General features: G+C 68.3%; 9 protein-coding genes across 9 annotated transcripts; 5 read left to right on the forward strand and 4 right to left on the reverse strand.

Moving 5' to 3' along the window:
• Positions 1-124: 124 nt before the first annotated feature.
• On the forward strand, positions 125-1,463 carry MICPUCDRAFT_34845 (uncharacterized protein). Its single transcript, XM_003060816.1, has 2 exons — positions 125-610; positions 825-1,463. Exons 1-2 carry the CDS (start codon positions 182-184, stop codon positions 1,335-1,337), a joined length of 942 nt encoding a protein of 313 aa, XP_003060862.1. The 5' UTR covers positions 125-181; the 3' UTR covers positions 1,338-1,463.
• Positions 1,464-1,472: 9 nt separating this feature from the next.
• MICPUCDRAFT_60531 (uncharacterized protein) lies at positions 1,473-2,518 on the reverse strand. The gene has a single exon (XM_003061072.1). The coding sequence runs from the start codon at positions 2,464-2,466 to the stop codon at positions 1,663-1,665; it is 804 nt and encodes a 267-aa protein (XP_003061118.1). The 5' UTR covers positions 2,467-2,518; the 3' UTR covers positions 1,473-1,662.
• A 555-nt stretch (positions 2,519-3,073) lies between these two features.
• Positions 3,074-3,918, forward strand: MICPUCDRAFT_28186 (uncharacterized protein; the record flags this gene model as incomplete). Its single annotated transcript, XM_003060817.1, has 2 exons — positions 3,074-3,394; positions 3,511-3,918. Coding segments are annotated over exons 1-2 (687 nt in total), but the record flags the coding sequence as incomplete, so codon positions are not given.
• A 761-nt stretch (positions 3,919-4,679) lies between these two features.
• MICPUCDRAFT_63237 (uncharacterized protein) lies at positions 4,680-5,530 on the forward strand (the record flags this gene model as incomplete). The annotated part of the gene is made up of 1 exon (XM_003060818.1): positions 4,680-5,530. One exon carries the CDS (start codon positions 4,680-4,682, stop codon positions 4,965-4,967), a length of 288 nt encoding a protein of 95 aa, XP_003060864.1. The 3' UTR covers positions 4,968-5,530.
• Positions 5,528-7,871, reverse strand: MICPUCDRAFT_45746 (uncharacterized protein). The gene is made up of 3 exons (XM_003061073.1): positions 7,110-7,871; positions 6,869-6,949; positions 5,528-5,625 (listed from the first exon to the last, which is right to left on the reverse strand). Exons 1-3 carry the CDS (start codon positions 7,857-7,859, stop codon positions 5,620-5,622), a joined length of 837 nt encoding a protein of 278 aa, XP_003061119.1. The 5' UTR covers positions 7,860-7,871; the 3' UTR covers positions 5,528-5,619.
• A 507-nt stretch (positions 7,872-8,378) lies between these two features.
• Positions 8,379-9,821, forward strand: MICPUCDRAFT_60534 (uncharacterized protein; the record flags this gene model as incomplete). The annotated part of the gene is made up of 1 exon (XM_003060819.1): positions 8,379-9,821. One exon carries the CDS (start codon positions 8,379-8,381, stop codon positions 9,819-9,821), a length of 1,443 nt encoding a protein of 480 aa, XP_003060865.1.
• Positions 9,822-9,933: 112 nt separating this feature from the next.
• Positions 9,934-12,290, reverse strand: MICPUCDRAFT_60535 (uncharacterized protein; the record flags this gene model as incomplete). The annotated part of the gene is made up of 2 exons (XM_003061074.1): positions 9,934-10,497; positions 10,911-12,290. 2 exons carry the CDS (start codon positions 12,288-12,290, stop codon positions 9,934-9,936), a joined length of 1,944 nt encoding a protein of 647 aa, XP_003061120.1.
• Positions 12,291-13,554: 1,264 nt separating this feature from the next.
• On the reverse strand, positions 13,555-14,361 carry MICPUCDRAFT_7364 (uncharacterized protein; the record flags this gene model as incomplete). Its single annotated transcript, XM_003061075.1, has 2 exons — positions 13,555-13,753; positions 13,970-14,361. Coding segments are annotated over 2 exons (591 nt in total), but the record flags the coding sequence as incomplete, so codon positions are not given.
• Positions 14,362-15,877: 1,516 nt separating this feature from the next.
• On the forward strand, positions 15,878-17,646 carry MICPUCDRAFT_48025 (uncharacterized protein; the record flags this gene model as incomplete). The annotated part of the gene is made up of 2 exons (XM_003060820.1): positions 15,878-16,963; positions 17,107-17,646. 2 exons carry the CDS (start codon positions 15,878-15,880, stop codon positions 17,644-17,646), a joined length of 1,626 nt encoding a protein of 541 aa, XP_003060866.1.
• Positions 17,647-18,895: the final 1,249 nt, after the last annotated feature.

Consider the following 18,895-nt stretch of genomic DNA (forward strand, 5'->3'; position numbering starts at 1 on the left):
CGTTTCTTTTATTTTCTTTTCACCCCGCGCGGTTCGGTCACGAGAGTGATGATTTGAACCCGATCCCGATCGACTGACCGACGCGCCCCGCGCGACGCGCGTTTAAACGCATTCCATCCCAAAGGGCAAAGCCGGTCTGGGCGACGACTTCGCCTTCGCGGACCCGTCTGCGTTTTTCGCGATGCTTTTCGGCTCGGATCAGATGGAGAGCTTCGTCGGGCGGCTCCAGCTCGCGACCGTCGCCGCCGCGGGCGCGGACTTGAAGCGCGAGGAGCTGCACTTGCTGCAGGACAGACGCGTCGCGAGGCTCGCGGTGAAGCTCGCCGCGGTGTTGGAAGGGTTCGTGAGCGGGCAGAGCGAGGAGGATTTTAGAAGGGTGACGACGGCGATGGCGAGCGAACTCGTCAAGGCTTCGTACGGGGAGCTCATGCTGCATCTGATCGGGTTCGTGTACGAGAAGCAGAGCGCGGAGTACCTCGCGGATCCGGTCGCGGGCGCGGGGTCGTGGGCGGATCTCGGAGTGCGGTCGGGCGTCGCGAGGGCGGAGCAGTACGGCCGGCGGGTGCAGACGCAATTCGCCGCCGTCGGCGCGGGGTTGAAGATCTTCAAGGTAAGTCCCCGACGAACAAAAGAGACTGCTTCCCATACGCGCCCGTTCGCGTGTTGATCGTCGTTTCTTAAGCCAGCCGGGCGTTCTTTCGCGTTCTTTCGCGCGTCGTGAACCTCACGTTTTGACACGTGGGTATTGTATCCACCAATCGCATCCCCGCGCGGGGGGACTGACTGACGTCCGTCTTCCCTCGCCTCGACCGATGATATCGCAGAGCTACCAGTCCGCGGAGAAGGAAGCGGCGGGGGCGAAGACGACGGAGGAGGGCGACGTCATCCGCGCGAAAAAGACGCAAGACATGCTGCCGCACTTCCTCGAGGCGCTGTGGAACACGAGCGCGCTGGACATCGAGAGCACGCTGCGCGTCGTGTGCGACAAGGTGTTGCACGATCACGCGGTGGACGCCGCGGCGAGGAAAAAGCGAGGCGTCGCGCTCGGCGTCTTGGGCGCGTTCTACACACTGGTCCCCATACGACCGCGTTGGCGTGGTGAACGCCGATCCTTAAGGACTTTTGCCGTCGTCTCTCTCCGCCCACCCCACGCTTTCAATCCCCGCCCTCGACGCCTTTCAACTCCACCTGACGCCTTTGAACTTCACCCCGACGTTCGCTCGAACGGAACGACCCTCAGGCGAGGTATTCGGCGCCGCGAAGGCGCCGGAGGGGGCGACGAACGACCCGATGAAGAAGCTGGAGGAGGCGATGCGGAGGGCGTTCCAAGGGGATGAAGACGACGGCGACGGGACGTACGAGCAGCAGACGGACTGCTGATCTGATGGATGGACGGAAAGAAGTCCTACGAGTACACGTAGACTACTAGTAGACGAGTTTTCGACGCGAAAATATCGTTACGCGTTTGTCGGCTTTCAACGACACTACCGCAGGGCTACGCCGCTCTCTCTCGCGCGCGTCCTTCCGCGATGTACTGTACCTCTCGTCCTTTCCTTCCTTCCGCGATCGAACACGCAAACGCTCGACCGCGCGTCGCGTGACCCCGTCCAAAACTCTCCGATCGATCGTTCGATCGATAAATCAAATCATTCTCATCATCGATCAGACGGCGGCCGAGAACGCCTCGGGCTCTTTGTGCTTCAACCGCGTCAACAGCGCCTTGTACTTGGCGAGGTCCGCGGTGCTCCCCGGGACTAAGTTCGAGTCCGACGACAGGTTCACGACAGCCTCCCACCCTTTCAACTCCATGTCTTGAACGACGCTCTCTTGCCGCTCGCGGTTCGTCTTAAACGCCGCGTCCAGTTGCTTCTCTCGCTGCGAGTACATGAGCTCTCGCTCCGCCTGCGCCTCCTCGCGGATCACCTGAAGCTCGCGTTGCTCCGCGGCGTCCTTCTCCGCGATCAGGCGCGCCTGCTCCGCGCGCCACTCCGCCATCGCGTTGGACGAGAACTGCTCTTGCTCCATCGTCGGCGCGCTGCCGACCGGGGCGTCGTACGCCGCGCCGCCGAACGCGTCCGCGTCGATCGCCGAGCCCGCGGGCGCGTCGCCATGGCTACCGAGGCTGCCTCCGCCGAGGGACGCGACGCCGTCGACGCTCGGGACGCCGCCGCCCATGCCGGTCATGTCGCTCTGGCTGCCGCTCGCGGACGGCGCGGAGAACATCGTCGCGTCGTCCATCGCGAGCGGCGGCGGCGCGGGAGCGTCCGCCGCGACGATCGCGGGCGCGGCGTCCTCGAAATCCGACGCCGGGGGGGGGACCGGGGGCGGGGCGTCGAACGACGCGGTGAATTCGACGGGCTCCGCGGGCGGCTCGAGCGCGGGCGCCGCGGCGACGGCGTCGTCTGCGCCCGCGGGTTCGATCGGCGGCGGCGCGCCGGGGGCGGCGAAGAAGTCGTCCGCGGCCATCATCGGCGGCGCGGGTTCGGGGTCCGCGGGTTCCATGCTTCGGAGCGGGAGAAGCGCGGGGCGAGGAGTGAGACGTGACCCCTTCGAACGAATCCTCTTCGTCTTCTGCTCATCAGCAAACGCCCTCCGAAGACTTCCGAAGAGACGAGATCTCGAGGTGACATCGCTCAGTTCAACGCGCGCACGACACGCGCGCTCGTTCGTTCGTCGTCCCGCTTCCGCGCGCGTCGCGACCACGATGTCCTCCTCCTCCTCCCTCGACCCGGAGCAGATCGCCGTCCTTCGCAAGGCGGTCTCCGCGATGCGCGACGCCCCGGACAGCGTCCCAGATTTCTTCCGCGACTTTCTGATCGAGTGGGGCGCGACGATTCCCGCGGCGTCGTCCTCCTCCTCGAAGCCCTCGAAGGCGTCGGCGGCGGCGGCGGCGCGCGAGGACAAGGACGAAGACGACGCGCTCCTGGACGACGATGACGCGGACCCGGAGGTGGTCGCCCCGGAGTCGGACCCCGCGCAGCCGATGGGCCCGCCCGTCGCGCCAGATCTCACCGAGGCGGAGACGGACGCTCTGATGGACGTCAAAGCCGCCGCCGCGGAGGCGCTCGCGAACGGTGACCTCGACGCCGCGATCGCGAAGTTCACGGAGGTGCTGATGAAAGCGCCGTCGCCGCTCGTGTACGCGAAGCGCGCGGACGCGTACGTGAAGCAACGCAAGTGCGTCTCCGCCGTTCGCGACTGCGACGCCGCGCTGGAGATGAACCCGGACTCCGCCAAAGCGCTCAAGACCAGAGGGCTCGCGCGTCGGTACTTGGGGCACTGGACGCGCGCGCAGCTGGACCTCGCGAGGGGGCAGTCGATCGATTACGACGAGCAGACCGCGGCGACGCAGAAGCTCGTGCAGGGGAAGTTCGACAAGGCGCGTTCGAGTACTGTCTGTATACAAACGTTTTTCGCCCGCCGCGCCGCTCGGTTTCAACGCTCGATCGCGTCGGTCCCTTTCATCGACTGATGACCGATGAACCTTTTCTCGTCTCGAACGCACCTCAGATCCGCGCCAAGAAGCAGAAGAGAGAGGCGGAGGCGCGCGCGGAGAAGGAGGAGAGGATTCGAAAGGCGGCGGAAGAACGCGAAGCCGCCGCCGGCGCCGCCGCCGCCGCCGCGGGCGCCGCGGGCGCGGGCGCGGGCGGGTTCCCCGGCATGGGGGGCATGCCCGGCATGGGTGGCATGCCCGGCATGGGGGGCATGCCCGGCATGGGTGGCGGCGGCATGCCTAACATCCCACCGGAGCTCCTGAATACGCTCATGTCGGATCCGAGCCTGATGGCGGCGATGCAGAAGCCGAAGGTCATGGCCGCGCTGCAGGAGTGCATGTCGAACCCCGCGGCGTTCACGAAGTATCAGAACGACCCGGAGATCATGGACTTGGTCAAGAAGCTCGGGGGGTTGATGGGCGGCATGGGAGGAATGGGAGGCATGGGAGGCATGGGCGGAGGAGCAGGATTCGGCGACGCCGGAGGAGGAGGATTCGGCGGCGGCACGGGGTTCGGCGGCATGGGCGAAGGAGCAGGATTCGGCGGCGGCGGAGGAGGAGGATTCGGCGGGGGCGACACGGGGGGCGTCGAAGATGTCGACTAGGCGCCCCCCCCGCGCGCGCGGCGGCGTCGCTTTCTCGAACCGTTCGCGGTGATGTCTCTGATGCCGATGCCGATGAGGTACTACTGTACGACGGCGGTTGGTTTCAAAAGATTTCAATCGATCAACAAATCTCATCAATTCGCGGCGTTCGCCGCGCTGGCGTTCGCCTTCTCTATCTTCCCCTGTATCCGCGCGACGTACTTCCGCACGCTCGCGTCCGGGGACGCCTCGAGCGCTTTCACCTTCCGATCGAACCCGAGCGCGAGCAGCCTCTCGCGGCACTCGCGATGCGTGCACAAGTTCCCCAACGAAAACAGCGCGATCTTCAGCGGCGACTGGCCGTCCCCTGCGTGGGTGAAGCGATCGGTCAGTCGAACGTCTTACCGGTGAAACGTTGAAAGGGAAGCGCGGGTGAAGAGTGACGACGAGAAAAGTCCTCAAGGAACGGCGTGCACCACGCGAACGGGGTCGTATGGGAAGCAGTCTCACCTCCGCCCCCCCCCCCGCCGCCGCCGCCGTCGCCCCCCCCGCCGCCGCCCCCCGTGGCCTCGCGAATCGCGCGCGGGCTGCACGCGAGCTCGATGAGCGCCTCGAGCGCCCTGGCCTCGACCAGGTCGCGGCACAACGCCGCGGAGTTGCGCACCAGGTTGCCCAGCGCCGCCGCCGCGTTGGCCCTCGTCTTGTCTTCCTCGTCGGATAACAAATCCACCAGCGGGCTGATCGCGTCCGCGAGCTTGTCGTACAGCGCGTCGCTGTGGAACCCCGCGTTGCCGATCGCGAAGCACGCGAACTTGCGCGTCGTGCGATCGGGGTCCGCGCATCGATCGATGAGCGCGTCCAACGCGCCCACCGCGCGAAAGTTTTCGTAAAAGTAATCGTTGTGCCGGCACACGTTCCCGAGGAGGTTGCACCCTCGCGCGCGCACGCCCGCGTCCGCGTGGGAGAGTAAGCGCTCGACGGGCGATAAGACGTCCGCGCGCGCGATCGCGGCGTAGTGCCGCGCGCTGATCCGCGCGAGCTGCGAGATGGCGAGCAACGCGTCCACGAGCACGCTCGCGTCGTTCCGCGGATCCAACAGCGTCTTCGTCAGCGACGGGTCTAACCCGCCGGCTTCCAAAAACTGCTGCGCGTACGACGGCGACCGCAAGACGAGCTGCGAGAGTAACCCCACCGGCGCGATCAGCGCGTCGCCGCGCAGCCCGACCACGGCCTGCACGAGCGACACGACCACGGACTCGCTCAGGAGGCACTCCTGGTAGCGCTGGAGCGACGCGTCGGTATTCGCGGCGGGCGCGCCCGGAGCCACTGGTATCGGGTGCTCGAACGGCAGCCGCAACAGCCGCGACGCGTCGACGACGATGTCCTCCCTCTCGCGCCCGCTCACGCCGTTGCCGCCGTTCGGCCGCGCGGGGTCTAACGCCGCGGCCGCGGCGATCACCAGCTTCTCGTCGACGAGCGTCTTCGCCGGCGGCGCCGGGTCCGCGCCGAAGCCTCCCGCGGCGGCGGCGGCGACCAGCGGCGTCAACGCTTTCAACGCCGCGGCGGCGAGCGTCACGCCGCACGCGTCGTCGAGGAGGACGTCGCGCAGCGCCGCGATGCTCCCGCACGCGAGCGCGGTGGAGGAGACGTCCGCGTTGGCGGCGACGACGCGCGCGAGGACGACGATCGCGCCGCGGATCGCCGCGGAGCCGCCGCGCTTGGACGAGATCACCCGCGAGAGCGCGCGCGTGGCGCCGCCTCTCGACGCGAACGCCGCCGCCGCCTCCGCGTCCGCGTCCTCCGAGTTAGACCCAGACCCCGCGCTCGCCGCCGGCGCCAGGGATAACACCGCGGCGACGGCGCGCGCGCACTCGCCGGCGACGGGCGAGACGTCCGAGCCGCCGCCGGCGCTCTCCGCGTCCGCCGCCGCGAGCGCCCTCGCGAGCTCCCTGACGAGCCCGCCGTCGCGCGCGACGCGCGCTGCCGCCGCCGCGCCGCCGCCGTCGCCCGTCGCGACGAAGGACTCGAGCGCGGCGGCGATCGCGCCCGCGGCGGCGGCGGGGACGTGTCCTCTCGCGTCGCTCTTGTACGCGCACAGCACGCGGGTCAAAAAGTCGAGGTACTGCTCCAGCCCCACGCCCGCCCACTGCTTCGACGTATTACCCGCGCCGATCGTCGGCCCCGTCGTGAACGGAAGCGTTCGGAGCGCCAACGCCGCGAGCTCCGGCCGCGGCGGCGAGGACGCGTTGAGCGCGGCGCGCGCGGCGGCGAAGACGACGACGCCCGCGGCGCCGCGGTCGATGAGATCGCCGGGCCCCGCGGAGTGGCCCTTCGCCGCGGCCTGGACCGTCCGCAACGCCGCGGCGACGTCCGCTTGTGTTGCGCCGCCGCCGTTGGCGCCGCCCGCGCCGCCGCCGTCGTCCGAACCCGATGAACCCGACCCGACGCCGCCGCTTCGCGGGGTGAGCAAATCCCGCGAGGTCTTCGTCTGCGGCTTGACCGTGTCCAACACTTTTAGGAACAGATCCGGGGTGGCGCGCAACGCGGTCGCGCCGTCCGCGCTCGCGGCCTGCGCCTCCGCGGCGGCGATGCCCTGCCGCGGGGTCCCCTCCAGCGGACCGCGCGACGGCGACGCCGGGGACGGGGATCGCCGCGCGGTATTTCGGTCGCGCGCTTTAACATCGCGGTCGCGCGCTTTGTCGTCGACCGGCGGCGGCGTCCTCGGCTTCGTCGCCCGGCTCGTTTTCTCCGCGGCGACGACGCCCTCCGCGAGCCTCCCCTCGCGCGCGACCCCGGGACCGTCCCTGACGAACGGGTGGTCCAACAGCGCGGGCCACGTCAGACGCTCCGCGGGCTTCTTGTTGAGCAACCCCTATACGAGCGAACGTCGGGGTGGAGTTGAAACGCGTCAGAAGCGGTGTTGAAAGGCGTCGAGGGCGGGGATTGAAAGCGAGGGACCCTGGGCGGAGAGAGACGGTGGCAAAAGTCCTTAAGGATCGGCGTTCACCACGCGGACGCGGTCGTATGGGGACCAGTGTGATAAGAGAACGCGCCTTCAGAAAGCTCTTGAACGTCGGAGATATGTTCTCCGGCCACTTCAGCGGATCCCGCACGATCTTCTGTATCAGCGAGTATATGCTGTTCGTGTAGAACGGCGGCTGCCCGACGAACAGCTCGTACAGGATCACCCCTAACGACCACAGGTCGACCGTGTGGTTGTACGGCTGCTCTTGCACGAGCTCCGGGGCCATGTACAACGGCGTGCCTTTGATGGACGTCAGCACCATGGTGTTCGAGGACATGGCGCGCGCGAAGCCAAAGTCGCACAGCTTGACCACCTTCCTCGCGCCGATGAGGATGTTCTGCGGCTTCATGTCGCGGTGGATGATCCTGTTGGAATGCAGATAATGCAGCGCTTTCACGAGCTGCCGCGCGATGGCTCGGACTTCTTCCTCGGGGAGGCACTGGTCGTCCTCTAAGATCTCGAACAGCTCGCCCTGCGCGAACTCGGTGACGACGCAGAACTCGCTCTTCGTCTCGAACGCGTCCACCATGGCGATGATGTTATCGTGCTTTAACCCGCGCAGGATTTCGATCTCTTGGCGCAGAGACTTGATGTCCTTGTCCGTCTTGCCGTGCTTGGCGATGAATTTCATCGCCGTGATCTGTCCGGTGAACTTTCTCCGCGCCTTGTACACCTTTCCGAAGCTGCCCTCGCCGACGAGCTCGATGACGTGGTAGTCGTCCACGTTGCCTTTCGGCGCGCCCACGACGCGGTTCATCGGCGGGACCGGCATGATGGCGCCGCGGGAGCGAGAAGACCAGCCCTATCTCTACTCGACAGATCTCGTCGTTGAAATCTAGCTAGTGGGCTCCAGACGTTGTACAAAGGCGCGTTCTATACACTGGTCCCCATACGACCGCGTTCGCGTGGTGAACGCCGATCCTTAAGGACTTTTCCCCTCGGAACGATCGGTCGATCGAACGATCGCGCGCCGTCCTCTCCGGTCTCGGCGTGGATCGTCGTCCGCGTCGCCGTCCGTGTCGCCCCCCCCCCTTGCCGCCGCCGCCGCCGCGTGAGGCGTCTCGCGAGGGACGGAGCGCGCGCGAAGAGGAGGTCCCGTCCCGACTTCTGACCTCGCGGTTCAAAAAAATAGTGAACTTGCACCAGACCAGACTGCTCCCTACCAGCGCCAGCTGGAAGCCGTCTCTCTCCCTCCCAGGCCCCCTCCCTCGCGCACTCGCCGGGGCGCCGCCGCCGCCGCCGCCGCCGCCGTTGTCCGCGGACCAGACCGCTCGCGATGGACGCGCGAACGCCCACGCCGCCGCCGCGGAGAGCCGCCGCGTCGCTCTCGCGCCGCGATACGCCGCCCGCGCGCGTCGTCGCGCGCGACGACGGCGTCGCGCCCGCGCCCGCTGCTTTTTTTCTCTCCGCCTCGAGAGCGTCGTCGTCCTCGCCGCCGCGGTTCTTCGCGCCGGCCGCAGCGCCGGCCATCCCGCCGCCGTCCACGCCGATCGCGCTCGCGCCCGCGCCCGCCGTCGACGCCGCCGATCGCGCGACGCCGCCGACGCCGACGCCGACGCCGACGCACTCGTACTTCTCCTCGCTCTTCGCCGCGCTCGCGCCCGCGGACGCGTCGCGCAACCGACTCGTGGAGCTCAAGAAGCGCGCGAAAGCGTCGAGGGCGACGGCGACGATCGCGAGCGCGCTCGAGACGGGCGGCGCGTTCGCGGAGACCTTCCCGCCGCCGCCGGCGCCGCCGCGCGCGACGAAGCGCGCGACGACGACGACGACGACGACGACGACGACGCCGGACGCGACGCCGCTCGCGTTTCTCTTCCCCGAAGGAGCGCTCTACGCCGTCTCGAGCGGACGTCGACCGAAGAACGGCGTCTCCACTGGACGTAAGAAGCGACCCCGCCGCGAGGAGGAGGAGGAGCGCGTGGAGGACAGCTTCTGTAACGACGACGACGCGACGGACGCGCGCGAAGAAGAAGAGGAAGAAGAGGAACAGGAAGACGGCGGCGACGACGACGGCGACGACAACTCCGAGGCCGGGGCCGCCGCCGCCGCCGCCGCCGCCGCCGCCGAGACGACGCCGAAAAACAGTTCCGGAAGGAAACCGCCGCCGCCACTCGCCCTCCCTCGCGGAGAGTTCAAACTCTCGAAGTGGGCGGTCGACGCGTCGGCGGTCCCATCGCCGGCGTCCCCGCCCGTCACCGCGCCTTTCACCGTCGCCGGCGGCGTCACCGTGCTCGCGATCGGCACGATCGCGCCGTCGCTCAGCGGTCGCGTCAGCGGGCACAGCGCGTACGTCTTGCCGATCGGGTTCGTGTCTCGGCGGCGGTATAACTCCACGACGCGTCCGGACGTGAAGACGACGTACGAGAGCCGAGTTTTGGTCGTCGCGGCGGCGGCGGATGAGAAAGACGGCGAGTCGGCGGCGGCGGTCGCGAGTCGGACACGTGTCCCGTGTCCGACACGTGTCCCGTGTCCGCCGCCGTCCAAGTGCGTCGTGCGCGTCGCGGACGTGAACGACCCGTCTGTTTTCTTCGTCGGGAGCTCCCCGACGCAGGCGTGGGCGCAGGTGATACGCGCGGTGAACGAAAAGTCGCAAACGCGGAAGCGAACCGCGGTGAGCGGGCCGCAGTTTTTGGGACTCACGGCGCCGGTCGTCGCGAACGAGATCGCGAAGCTGCCGGGATACGCCGCGTGCGTGGAGCACATGCGCGCGGCGCGGTGAGCGAGGGACTAATAACCGCGAGCAGCACAGTCATCGTTCGGAACCCTACGTGTGATAAAACGCATTCCTACTACGCGGACGCACGTGTACACTACGGGACGACGCGCTAACCTTACTTGAATCCTTTCTTCCCGCGGCCGCCGCCGCCGCCGCGGCCTTTCCCTCCGCCGCCTCCCCTCCCGCCTCTGCCGCCGCGTCCGCCCTTGCCCTTCTTGACCCCGCCCTTCGCTTTCAGCATCCCACGCCGGTCCGACAGCATGCGCTTATCCACGGACGGTCCGCCGGCGTTGCCCTTGTGCACCTTCCGCGCGACGACGTGCTTAATCTCCCGTCGTTTCCCCCGCGCCGCGGTTCTCGCCTTGGCGTAAATTTTCTCAATCTCCCTCGCCTTGCTCACGTCCGGGACGTCGTCCTGCTCCATGATCGTGCTCGCGCGCTTCCGCGCTTGCTGCATCTTCGTCTCCGCGCGCTTCTTCTTCCTAAACTTCGCCTCCGCGACTTTTTTTATCGACCGGTTATCCACCGCCGCGAGCTTCTCCTTGGCCTCCTCCAAGTCTTTCTCGTCGTACACCGGCGGGGGACGCATGTACTTGCGCTCATCCTCTAAGAACCACTCCGGGAGGTCCTCGTCGCTGTCGCGCGCGTATTTGTTGTACGCGTCGTCGATGATACGGTCCTGCGAAGAACGGATAAAAGGAAGAAGGAGACGCGCGCGAGGAGGTGAGCGTTTCTTTTTTTCCCGCCCGGCCGCGGCGATCGGAGAGGGAGAGGGCGGATGAAAAAAAAAACGATCGCGTCGTCCGTCCCGTCGGTCGCGTGCCTCAGCAACCGAGTTTTCAGTCAGTCGAACATCCCGGAGGACGTTCGCGATCAGACGATGCCGATTAGTTTTTTGAGAAAAAAAGAATCGATAATCATCGGCACGCGATGCGATGGACGCGACGGCGCGATTCGACGCGAAGCGAAGCGGGAGAGCGCGAGAACCCGAAGAACCCGAAGAACCCGAACCCGAACCCGGACCCGAACCCGAACCCGAACCCGGACCCGAACCCGGACTCCAAAAAAAAACAAAATGAAAGGAGAACGCACCCTCTGCTTCTTGTTGATCATCTTCTTCCCCATCGCCATCAGCTCCGCTTTCTCGCCGTCGCTCAGATCGTCCACGTCCGTCTTCGAATCGTCCGACCCCCCGTCCGACCCGCTGTCGCTGTCCGACCCGCGTTCGTACTCCGCGTCCATCTCGACGAAGCCGGCGTTATCTTTCCCTCTCCTCGCCTTGCTCGACAACGTCCCCAACGGGTCGTCGCCCTCGAGCCCTCTCCCGCCGTCGTCCTCGCTGCTGTCCGTGTCGTCGTCGTACGTGTCGTCGTGGACGCCGCCCTTCTTTCCGCCCTTCTTTCCGCCCCCCTTCTTATTCTTCGACTTGGCCGCGGCGGCGGCTTCCTTCGCCTTCGCCTTCGCCGCCGCCTTCGCCTCGCGCGCGTCGTCCTTCTTCTTCTTGATCGCCGACGCCGCGCGCAAGTCTTCAAAGTCTTCGTCGTCGTCCGACGCGTCCGACGGGCCCACGGTCGGTTTTCGTTTCGGTTTCGCGTCCTTCTTCGCCTTCTTCTCCGAGAGGGGTGCCGGCTTGATCCCGGTCCGTCCGAACGCGCCGGGGACGCCGGTTTTCCCGCGCTTCGCGTCCGGCTCCTCCTCCTCCTCCTCCTCGGACGCGGACTCGGACCCCGACTCCATCGACTCGTCGTCGCCGTCGTCGCCGCCGTCGCCAAAGTACTCGTCGTCGTCGTCGAACCCGTCGTCGTCGTCGTCGCTGTCGTCGTCCTCGTCCATCGCCGCGGTGGCGTTATCATCCTCCTCCGCGGCGGCGGCGGCGGCGGCGGCGGCGGCGGCGGCTTTCTTCGCGTCCGCCTTCTTCTGCCGCGCGCTGCCGACGTCCGGGGCGGCTTCCGCGAATAAATCGTTCGCGAACCAATCCGCGCCGGCGCCCTTCGCGCCCTTCTCGGCGCCCGCGCCGGCGCCCAACCCGATCAACAGCGGGTTCTTCTTCGAGTTCGCGTCGTCGGTCGCGCGCTCGCGCGCTGTCGTCGCGGGCTCGTCCGAGTCCGACGGCGACGCTTCGTCGTCCGAATCGTCGTTCAACTCCCCCGCGCCGAGCTCCGTGCGCTTCTCGCGCCCTTTGCTCTTGTGCGGCTTAAACTTGACCCCCTTCTTCGTGTGCCGAGCCTTGTACTCGCGCCAGAGCATGTCCAGCTCAGCCTCCACGCGCGCGTCGTTCGCGGTGTCCACGTCGGAGTCGTCGTCGTCCGAGGAGTCCCCGGTGCCGTCGACGTCGCCGCCGCGGCGGCGGCGTTCGAAATCTTGCAAATCGTCGTCGCTGTCTCGCGCGGCGTCGATCCCCGGCGCCGCCGCGCTCTGCACCGCGTCTAAACCCCCCTTGCTCTTGATCCTCGCGAGCGAGAAGAGATCCATCTCGGACGCCTGCCCGCCGCCTTCCTCGTCCTGCCCGACGAGCCCGAGCGCGGCGCGCGTGCGTTCTTTCGCCCGGAGTTTTGCCTTTTTCTTCTTTTCGCGGCGCGCGCGTTGGTCGACGCCGCGTCTGATGAGGGTCGAGGGTCCACGCGAAGCGACGATATCGGGGTGGAGTTCAAAGGCGTCAGATGGCGTCGAAAGGCGCCGAGGTGTGTCGGGATTGAAACCGAGGGACGAGCGGAGAGAAACGCGCGCCGGGAGAGCAAGTCCTCAAGGATCGGCGTTCACCACGCCGACGCGGTCGTATGGGGACCGGTGTGATGAGAGAACGCGCCTGAGTTCGTCCATCTCCTCCAGGAGCTTCTCGTCCTCGTCTTCCTCCTCCTCTTCCGCGTCGGCGGCGCCGGCGTCGTCCTCGTCGTCTTCGTCGCCCGAGTCCGCCGCGCCGGCTGGCTTTTTGGCGGGCTTGCCGTCGAGTCCGGGGTGCGTTTTTCTCACCGCCAGCCTCCACTTTAAGAGGAGCTTGAAGTCCACGCGTCCGAGGACGCCGAGGTCTTTGCACAGCGCGCGGATTTCATCCGTCGTCGCCGGGTGGTTGTCGAGGTCCATGAACCCGTCCTTCGGGGGGACGACGCCCTTCTTGTTCTGCAGTCGGTCGGTGGAGAAGATGTAAATTGAAGCGAGTGAGCGGTGCGTCGTCCGTCGCCCGAGGCGCGGCGGGCGGGGAGGCGAAGACGTCGAAGGAACCGGGCGGGCTCCGGCGACGGCGGCGGCGGCGACGACGGCGGCGGCGGCGGCGACGGCGGCGGCGGCGGCTACGGAGGAAGCCTCGTATCGGCAAAATGTTCGTCTTCAGCGAATCGACGACGAAGACGACCCTCGGACAAACTGTGAAATTTTTTCTTCTTCATCGGCTTCCTCGCGCGTCGGCCGTCGCCGGAAGGGGAAGAGAGAGAGAGAGAGAGAGAGAGAGAGAGAGAGAGAGAGAGAGAGAGAGAGAGAGAGGGAAACGACGAGAGAAGAAAAAAAAAAACACCCCGCGCGCGCTCACCGACGCGTCCATCAAAAACGTGTGATACTGCCCAAGCAACTCCGTCGGCTTCTCGCTGTGTATGAACGTCTCCGCGGGACACTCCTTATACAACGTCGTGACCCCGTCCTCGTACCCGCTCCTGTTCCGCTTCTGCTTCGAGTGCGACAGCACGTCGATCGATTGCTTCGGACCGTCGTACTCCGCGAAGAGATGCCGGTGGTCGAGCAGCCGGGGGTCGATCTTCGAGGGGGCGAGGTATCCGATGCACACGACGTAAATCTCCGCGGATGTCCCTCTCGACGCGACGGGCTTCGTGCTCTCGACTTTCTTGAACAGCTGTTGCATGCTGTACAGGAGCGCGTGGTACTCCGTGCTTCGAAACACTTTCGTGACGAACCAACCGCCCTCGCGCAGAAACTCCGTGGCGAGTCTGTCGGGGTGTTTGAGTCGAATGAATTTTGAAAGGCGGAGTCAGACGGAGTCGAAAGGCGGGCGGGCATCGCGGCGCGCGTCGCGTAGGGTCGGGATCGAAAGAAACGTGGGTGGGCGGAGAGATGCGACGGCAAAAGTCCTTAAGGAACGGCGTTCACCACGCGAACGCGGTCGCACGGGGACCAGTGCGAGGAGGATGCAATGCAATGCGTACCTCAGCGAATCCAACGTCAAGGCCGCCTGCGTGTACGACTCCGCCGCGAAGTTCCCTCCGACGTTCGGCGCGCCGTCGTGCATGACGACGTCGTACTTCACGCCGTCGGGCGTCACGCGCTTGAGCTGCGCGCGGCAGCTCTGCGTCGTGATGTCGTCCACGAACGTCGTGCATCCGCGTATGGCTTTGATGGGCGCCAGATCCACGCCGACGATGGTGGAAGACATCGGCATGTACTTCACGGCAACCTGGAGCCAGCCTCCGGGGGCGGCGCACAGGTCCATGCACGCGCGCGCGCCGCTGAAGAAGTCATACTTGCGGTTCAGCTGCACGAGCTTGAACGCCGCGCGCGACCTGAAGCCTTGCTCTTTCGCGAGGTAGTAGAACTTGTCTGGAGCGGGGGAGGAGGGAGGGGAGGGAAGGAATCGCGACGACGGCGCGGACGGAGGCGGGCGTCAGCGCGGGCGGCGGCGGCGCGGCGACGACGACGACGACGACGACGCGCGCGCGCGTCGTGGGGCGTCGGCGGCGGTTGGGGAGAACGCCGGGCGTCGCGGAGGGAGGATCCGCGGAGGGGGACGCGGCCGCGAGGCGAGCGGCGAGGCGAGGCGTCTCGCCGAAAGGCGGCGGCGCGACGATCGATCGATGAAAAGTGCTCATTCTCGTCGAACGACGGCGGGGCGCGAGGAGGGGACGACGACGACGACGCGACGGACGACGGACGCACCGAGGCGATGTTTCCCCTTGGCTTTCTTCCCCATCTCGGCCGGACCTTCGCGGGCGCGACGCGCGCGCTGGAACGCGAGGCGGGTTGTGTCGAGACCTCTCCGCGCGCGCGCGGTGTCGTAAACGGGGGAGCGCGGCGCGTGTCAGCTTACGACTGGACGCGGCGCGGACGCGCGGAAAGGACGAGCGACGGGACAGGAACGGAGCTTTTTTCTCGGACGACGTTTCTTTTGAGCGACGCGACGACCTCGCCGCGTCGTCCCAGACGCCCGAGCGCTGCCCGCCGCGGCGACGGGCGGCGCGCGCGAGGGGGCGGGCATCTCGTCGTTCGCATGCCGCGCCAGCTCGCGTCCATGAAGGGCCACGCGACGTGTCCGTGTTGCGAGGCGAGGATAGAACCACGACGCGCCTCGTTTTTCGAATCTGGCGCGAAACGCGAACGAATGCTTTTCGGCTGGTCCTCCTCCTCCTCATCCATCCCGTCGCGCGGTTACTGGTTCCCATACGACCGCGTTGGCGTGGTGAACGCCGATCCTTAAGGACTTTGCCCGGCGTCTCTCTGCGCCCACCCCCCGCTTTCAATCCCCGCCCTCGACGCCTTTCAACTCCAACTGACGCCTTTCAACTCCACCCCGACGTTCGCCCCCCTCGTCGCTCGTCGACCGTATCCCGCAGCTTCCGGACCGACCCGTGGTGTGCGCGCCGTGCGTGACGACCGCGCTCGCGTCGCGGTGGGAGTCGACGGACGCGCTCGCGCGCAGACACGCGGCGCTCCGCGAGAAGCTGTCGCGTCGAATGACGACGACGACGACGACGACGACGACGACGACGACCGCGTCGGACGACGACGACGGCGACGGCGACGACGGCGCGCCTCGCGCGGCGTCCGCGCTCGACCTCACCGCCGCGCGCGCGCGCGTCGCGTCGCTCCACGCCGCGGCGCGACGCCTCGAGGCGGACGTCGCGAGGGAGCGAGAGACGGTCGAGGCGCTGCGACGCGCGAACGCGCGTCGAGCGGCGGCGTTGCGAGACGCCGCGGCGGCGACGGCGAAGGCGCGCGACGCCGCTCTCTCTTTCATCCGCGCGCACATCGCATCGCGCCCGCCGCCACACGATATTCCACGTCATCTATATCTAACCAATCACGAGCGTCCACGACATCACCCATGTCCATGTCATCAGATGCGCGCGGCCGCGCTCGACGCGGCGCTCCCCGACGTCCGACGCGTCCTCGCGTTGAACGCCGTCGTCGCGCGCCGGCGACTGACGCTCGAGCGCGGGAAGGTCTTCGCGCGGCTGAAAGAGGTGATACCGATCGCCGCGGTCGGCGACGTGCCGGGCGGCGGCGGGGGGGACGGGCGCGGACGACGGGGAAGACGGAACGTCAACCGTCGCGACGCCGCCGCCGCCGCGGCAACCGCGGAAACCGCGCCGACGGCGATTCGCGTCGCGAGCGCGCTGCGCGTCCCGGACCCAGGCGACGCTCGCCCGCTGCGCGACCACGTCGAGCTCGCCGCCGGCCTCGGCGCGCTGCTTCGGTTCGTCGACCTCGCGGCGTCGTACGCGTGCGCGCCGACGTTACACCGCGGGACGGCGCGCGGCGCGTCGAGGAGCGAGGTGTGGACGGCGCGGTCGTTCTGGGACGACGAGCCGATCGCGATCGACGGACGCCGGGACAAGCTGCCGCTGTATCTGCGGCGAGAGGCGGCGGTCGCGCGAGAGGCCGAGGCCGGCGGCGGCGGCGGGAAGCCGGTGGGGATGGACGCGCGAGGGAGCGGGAGCGGCGGCGCGAGGCACGGGACCGGGGGGGGTCCCCGTCCCCGGGGGGGCGCGGTCGTCGGCGTCGGCGTCGGCGTCGGCGTCGGCGCGGCGGCGCGCGGAGTGCGCGAATCCCTCGCCGCCGTCGCGGAGAAACTCTCGAGCCGCGTCCTCCTCCGCGCGGGCGCGGGCGCGGCGCCTCCCCGGTCGATGGACGTCCCCGCGCCGGCGACGCCGCCGGTGACGGACGTCGAGGACGCGGTGTTCTACGCCAGCCCGGAGGACGCCGCCGCTGCCGCCGCCGCCGCGCGCGCGCGCGCGGAGCTCCACCGTGGGATCGCGCTCGTGCGTCGCTCCGCCGCGTGCGTCGCCTCGGAGATGGCGCGCGGGTTCGAGATCGAGGTGCCGGACGAGTGGGGTCCGTTCGCGTCGCTCGCGTACGTCGTCTCCGTCGCCGCGCGGACGCGCGCCGACGGCGAAGCGACGGCGGCGGCGGCGGCGACGGCGGCGGTGAGACTGCTTCCCATACGACCCCGTTCGCGTGGTGCACGCCGTTCCTTGAGGACTTTTCCCGTCGTCACTCTTCACCCGCGCTTCCCTTTCAACGTTTGACCGGTAAGACGTTCGACTGACCGATCGCTTCACACACGCAGGTGGCGGCGGCGACGCGAGGCGATTCCGGGCGCGACGACGCGAAATCTCGGCGCGGGGCGCGCGGACGCGACGGGGACGGCGCGCGCGGCGGCGCGGACGGCCGAGAGAGGGAGAAGTTAGGAGACGTGGACGTGGACGTGGACATGGAGAATAAAACGCACGCGCGAGGGGGGTTACACGCGTGGGGCGACGCCGCGTCGGCGTCGGCGACGCGTCTCCTCGGCGCGATCCGATCTCCGGCGCTCGCGCGCGCGACGCATCTCGTCGGCGCGAGCTTGATGCACTCGTTCGCGGCGTCGCACGTGCCGGCGCGCGCGCCGGGGTCGGTCTCGGGATCGGGCGGCTCGCGCGGCGCGCCGCCGCCGCCGCCGACGACGACGACGACGGCGGCCAGTTCGTCGAACGACGACGAGGGGTGGGCGTCGGGGTCGTGGACGCTCGTCGACGCGATGGGGGAGAAACGGCCGGAGGCGGCGGGGAGGGGCGACGTCTCGTCGTTCCGCGCGCCGGGGACGCCGCCGATGCGCGGGGAGGGGTGAGTATGCGTCGCGGAGAGGCGCCGCGCCGTCGGTCGTGTGCCGCTAGACTAGAAGAACGCCGGACCAACGGCCGAGCTCTTTCGATGACGAAATCGAGCTCGATGAGATTTTTTCAAACCAGTGTCCCCATCGAGCCCGCCGATCAACCTGACCCGCACTTCTACAAACTGACCGACGGCCGAAGCCGGAGGCGCTGAGAAAGGAGCTGAAGACTTCGAGAACGGCCGTTACGGCGCGCTGCCAAATAAAGCGCGCCACTTCCCCCCGCGCGGGCGCGACGATGGCGGCGGAGGACGCGGACGCGCGCGCGGCGTCGTCCGTCGCGCTCGACGACGACCGCCCGCCGCCGCCGCCGGACGCGGACCCGCCGCCGCCGACGACGACCGACGCCGAGGCGGCGCCGCGCGCGCCGTCGACGGACGAGACGCGGATCCCCCCCGCTCCGTCCCCTGACGACGACGACGACGACGACGACGACGACGACGACGCGACCGCCGCGAAGGTCGACGACGCGACCGCGCGCGCGTCCGCGAAGCGCGCCGCCTGGTTCGCGTCCCCGACGAGAGGCCCGAACGCCGGGGTCTCGCGCGACGGCACGTTCGGCGGCGTCGCGTCGCCGTCGTCGTCGCCGCTCGCGTCGTCGTCGTCCGAGGCGGAAGACGCGCGTCTGGCGCGGCGAGATCGCAGAGCTGCGCGCGATGCGTCTCCTCGTCGTCGAGCGAGGGATCTCGCTGACGCGGAAGCAGTGCGATCGCGCGGCCGCGCTCGTGAAGAGCATCGCCGCGGCGAGGCCCGGCGCGCTGACCGCGGGGGGCGACGACGACGACGACGACGACGACGGCGACGACGACGACGGCGGCGGCGGACGCGTCGGACGCGTCGGATTCTCCGCCCCGCCGAGACGACCGGCGCCGCTCCCTCCGTCGCTCTCCCTCGCCGTCCCCATCCGCGCGAGGCTTCGAGCCGCGCAGGCGTGCATCGACTCGCTGCGGTACAACCACACCCCGGACACGTACTTCAGCATCAACAAGAACCGGCCGTACGCGCGAGTCGTGGACACCGCGAAGGTACTGTACGGCGCGACGGTCGAACGCTCTCCGACCGCCCCGGGGCCCCTCTCCCTCCGCGCCGCGTCGGCGAATCTGTTCGCATCTGACCAATCGCGCACTGACCAAACACGTCACCGCCCGTCGTTTTCCTCTGCCACGTCAGACGATCCTCCGCGACGCGCTGCCGATCAAGTGCGTCG

Source organism: Micromonas pusilla (genome assembly GCF_000151265.4).
Source record: "Micromonas pusilla CCMP1545 genomic scaffold MICPUCscaffold_9, whole genome shotgun sequence".
NCBI lineage: Eukaryota > Viridiplantae > Chlorophyta > Mamiellophyceae > Mamiellales > Mamiellaceae > Micromonas > Micromonas pusilla.

Bases quoted from the DNA above. Each gene is read 5' to 3' on its own strand.
- MICPUCDRAFT_34845 (XM_003060816.1), top strand. From the start codon at position 182: ATGCTTTTCGGCTCGGATCAGATGGAGAGCTTCGTCGGGCGGCTCCAG. The intron at 611-824 runs GTAAGTCCCCGA...ATGATATCGCAG, and splicing joins CGGGGTTGAAGATCTTCAAG to AGCTACCAGTCCGCGGAGAA.
- MICPUCDRAFT_60531 (XM_003061072.1), bottom strand. From the start codon at position 2,466: ATGGCCGCGGACGACTTCTTCGCCGCCCCCGGCGCGCCGCCGCCGATC.
- MICPUCDRAFT_45746 (XM_003061073.1), bottom strand. From the start codon at position 7,859: ATGAACCGCGTCGTGGGCGCGCCGAAAGGCAACGTGGACGACTACCAC. The intron at 6,950-7,109 runs GTCCCCATACGA...TCGCTCGTATAG, and splicing joins CGCGTTCTCTTATCACACTG to GGGTTGCTCAACAAGAAGCC.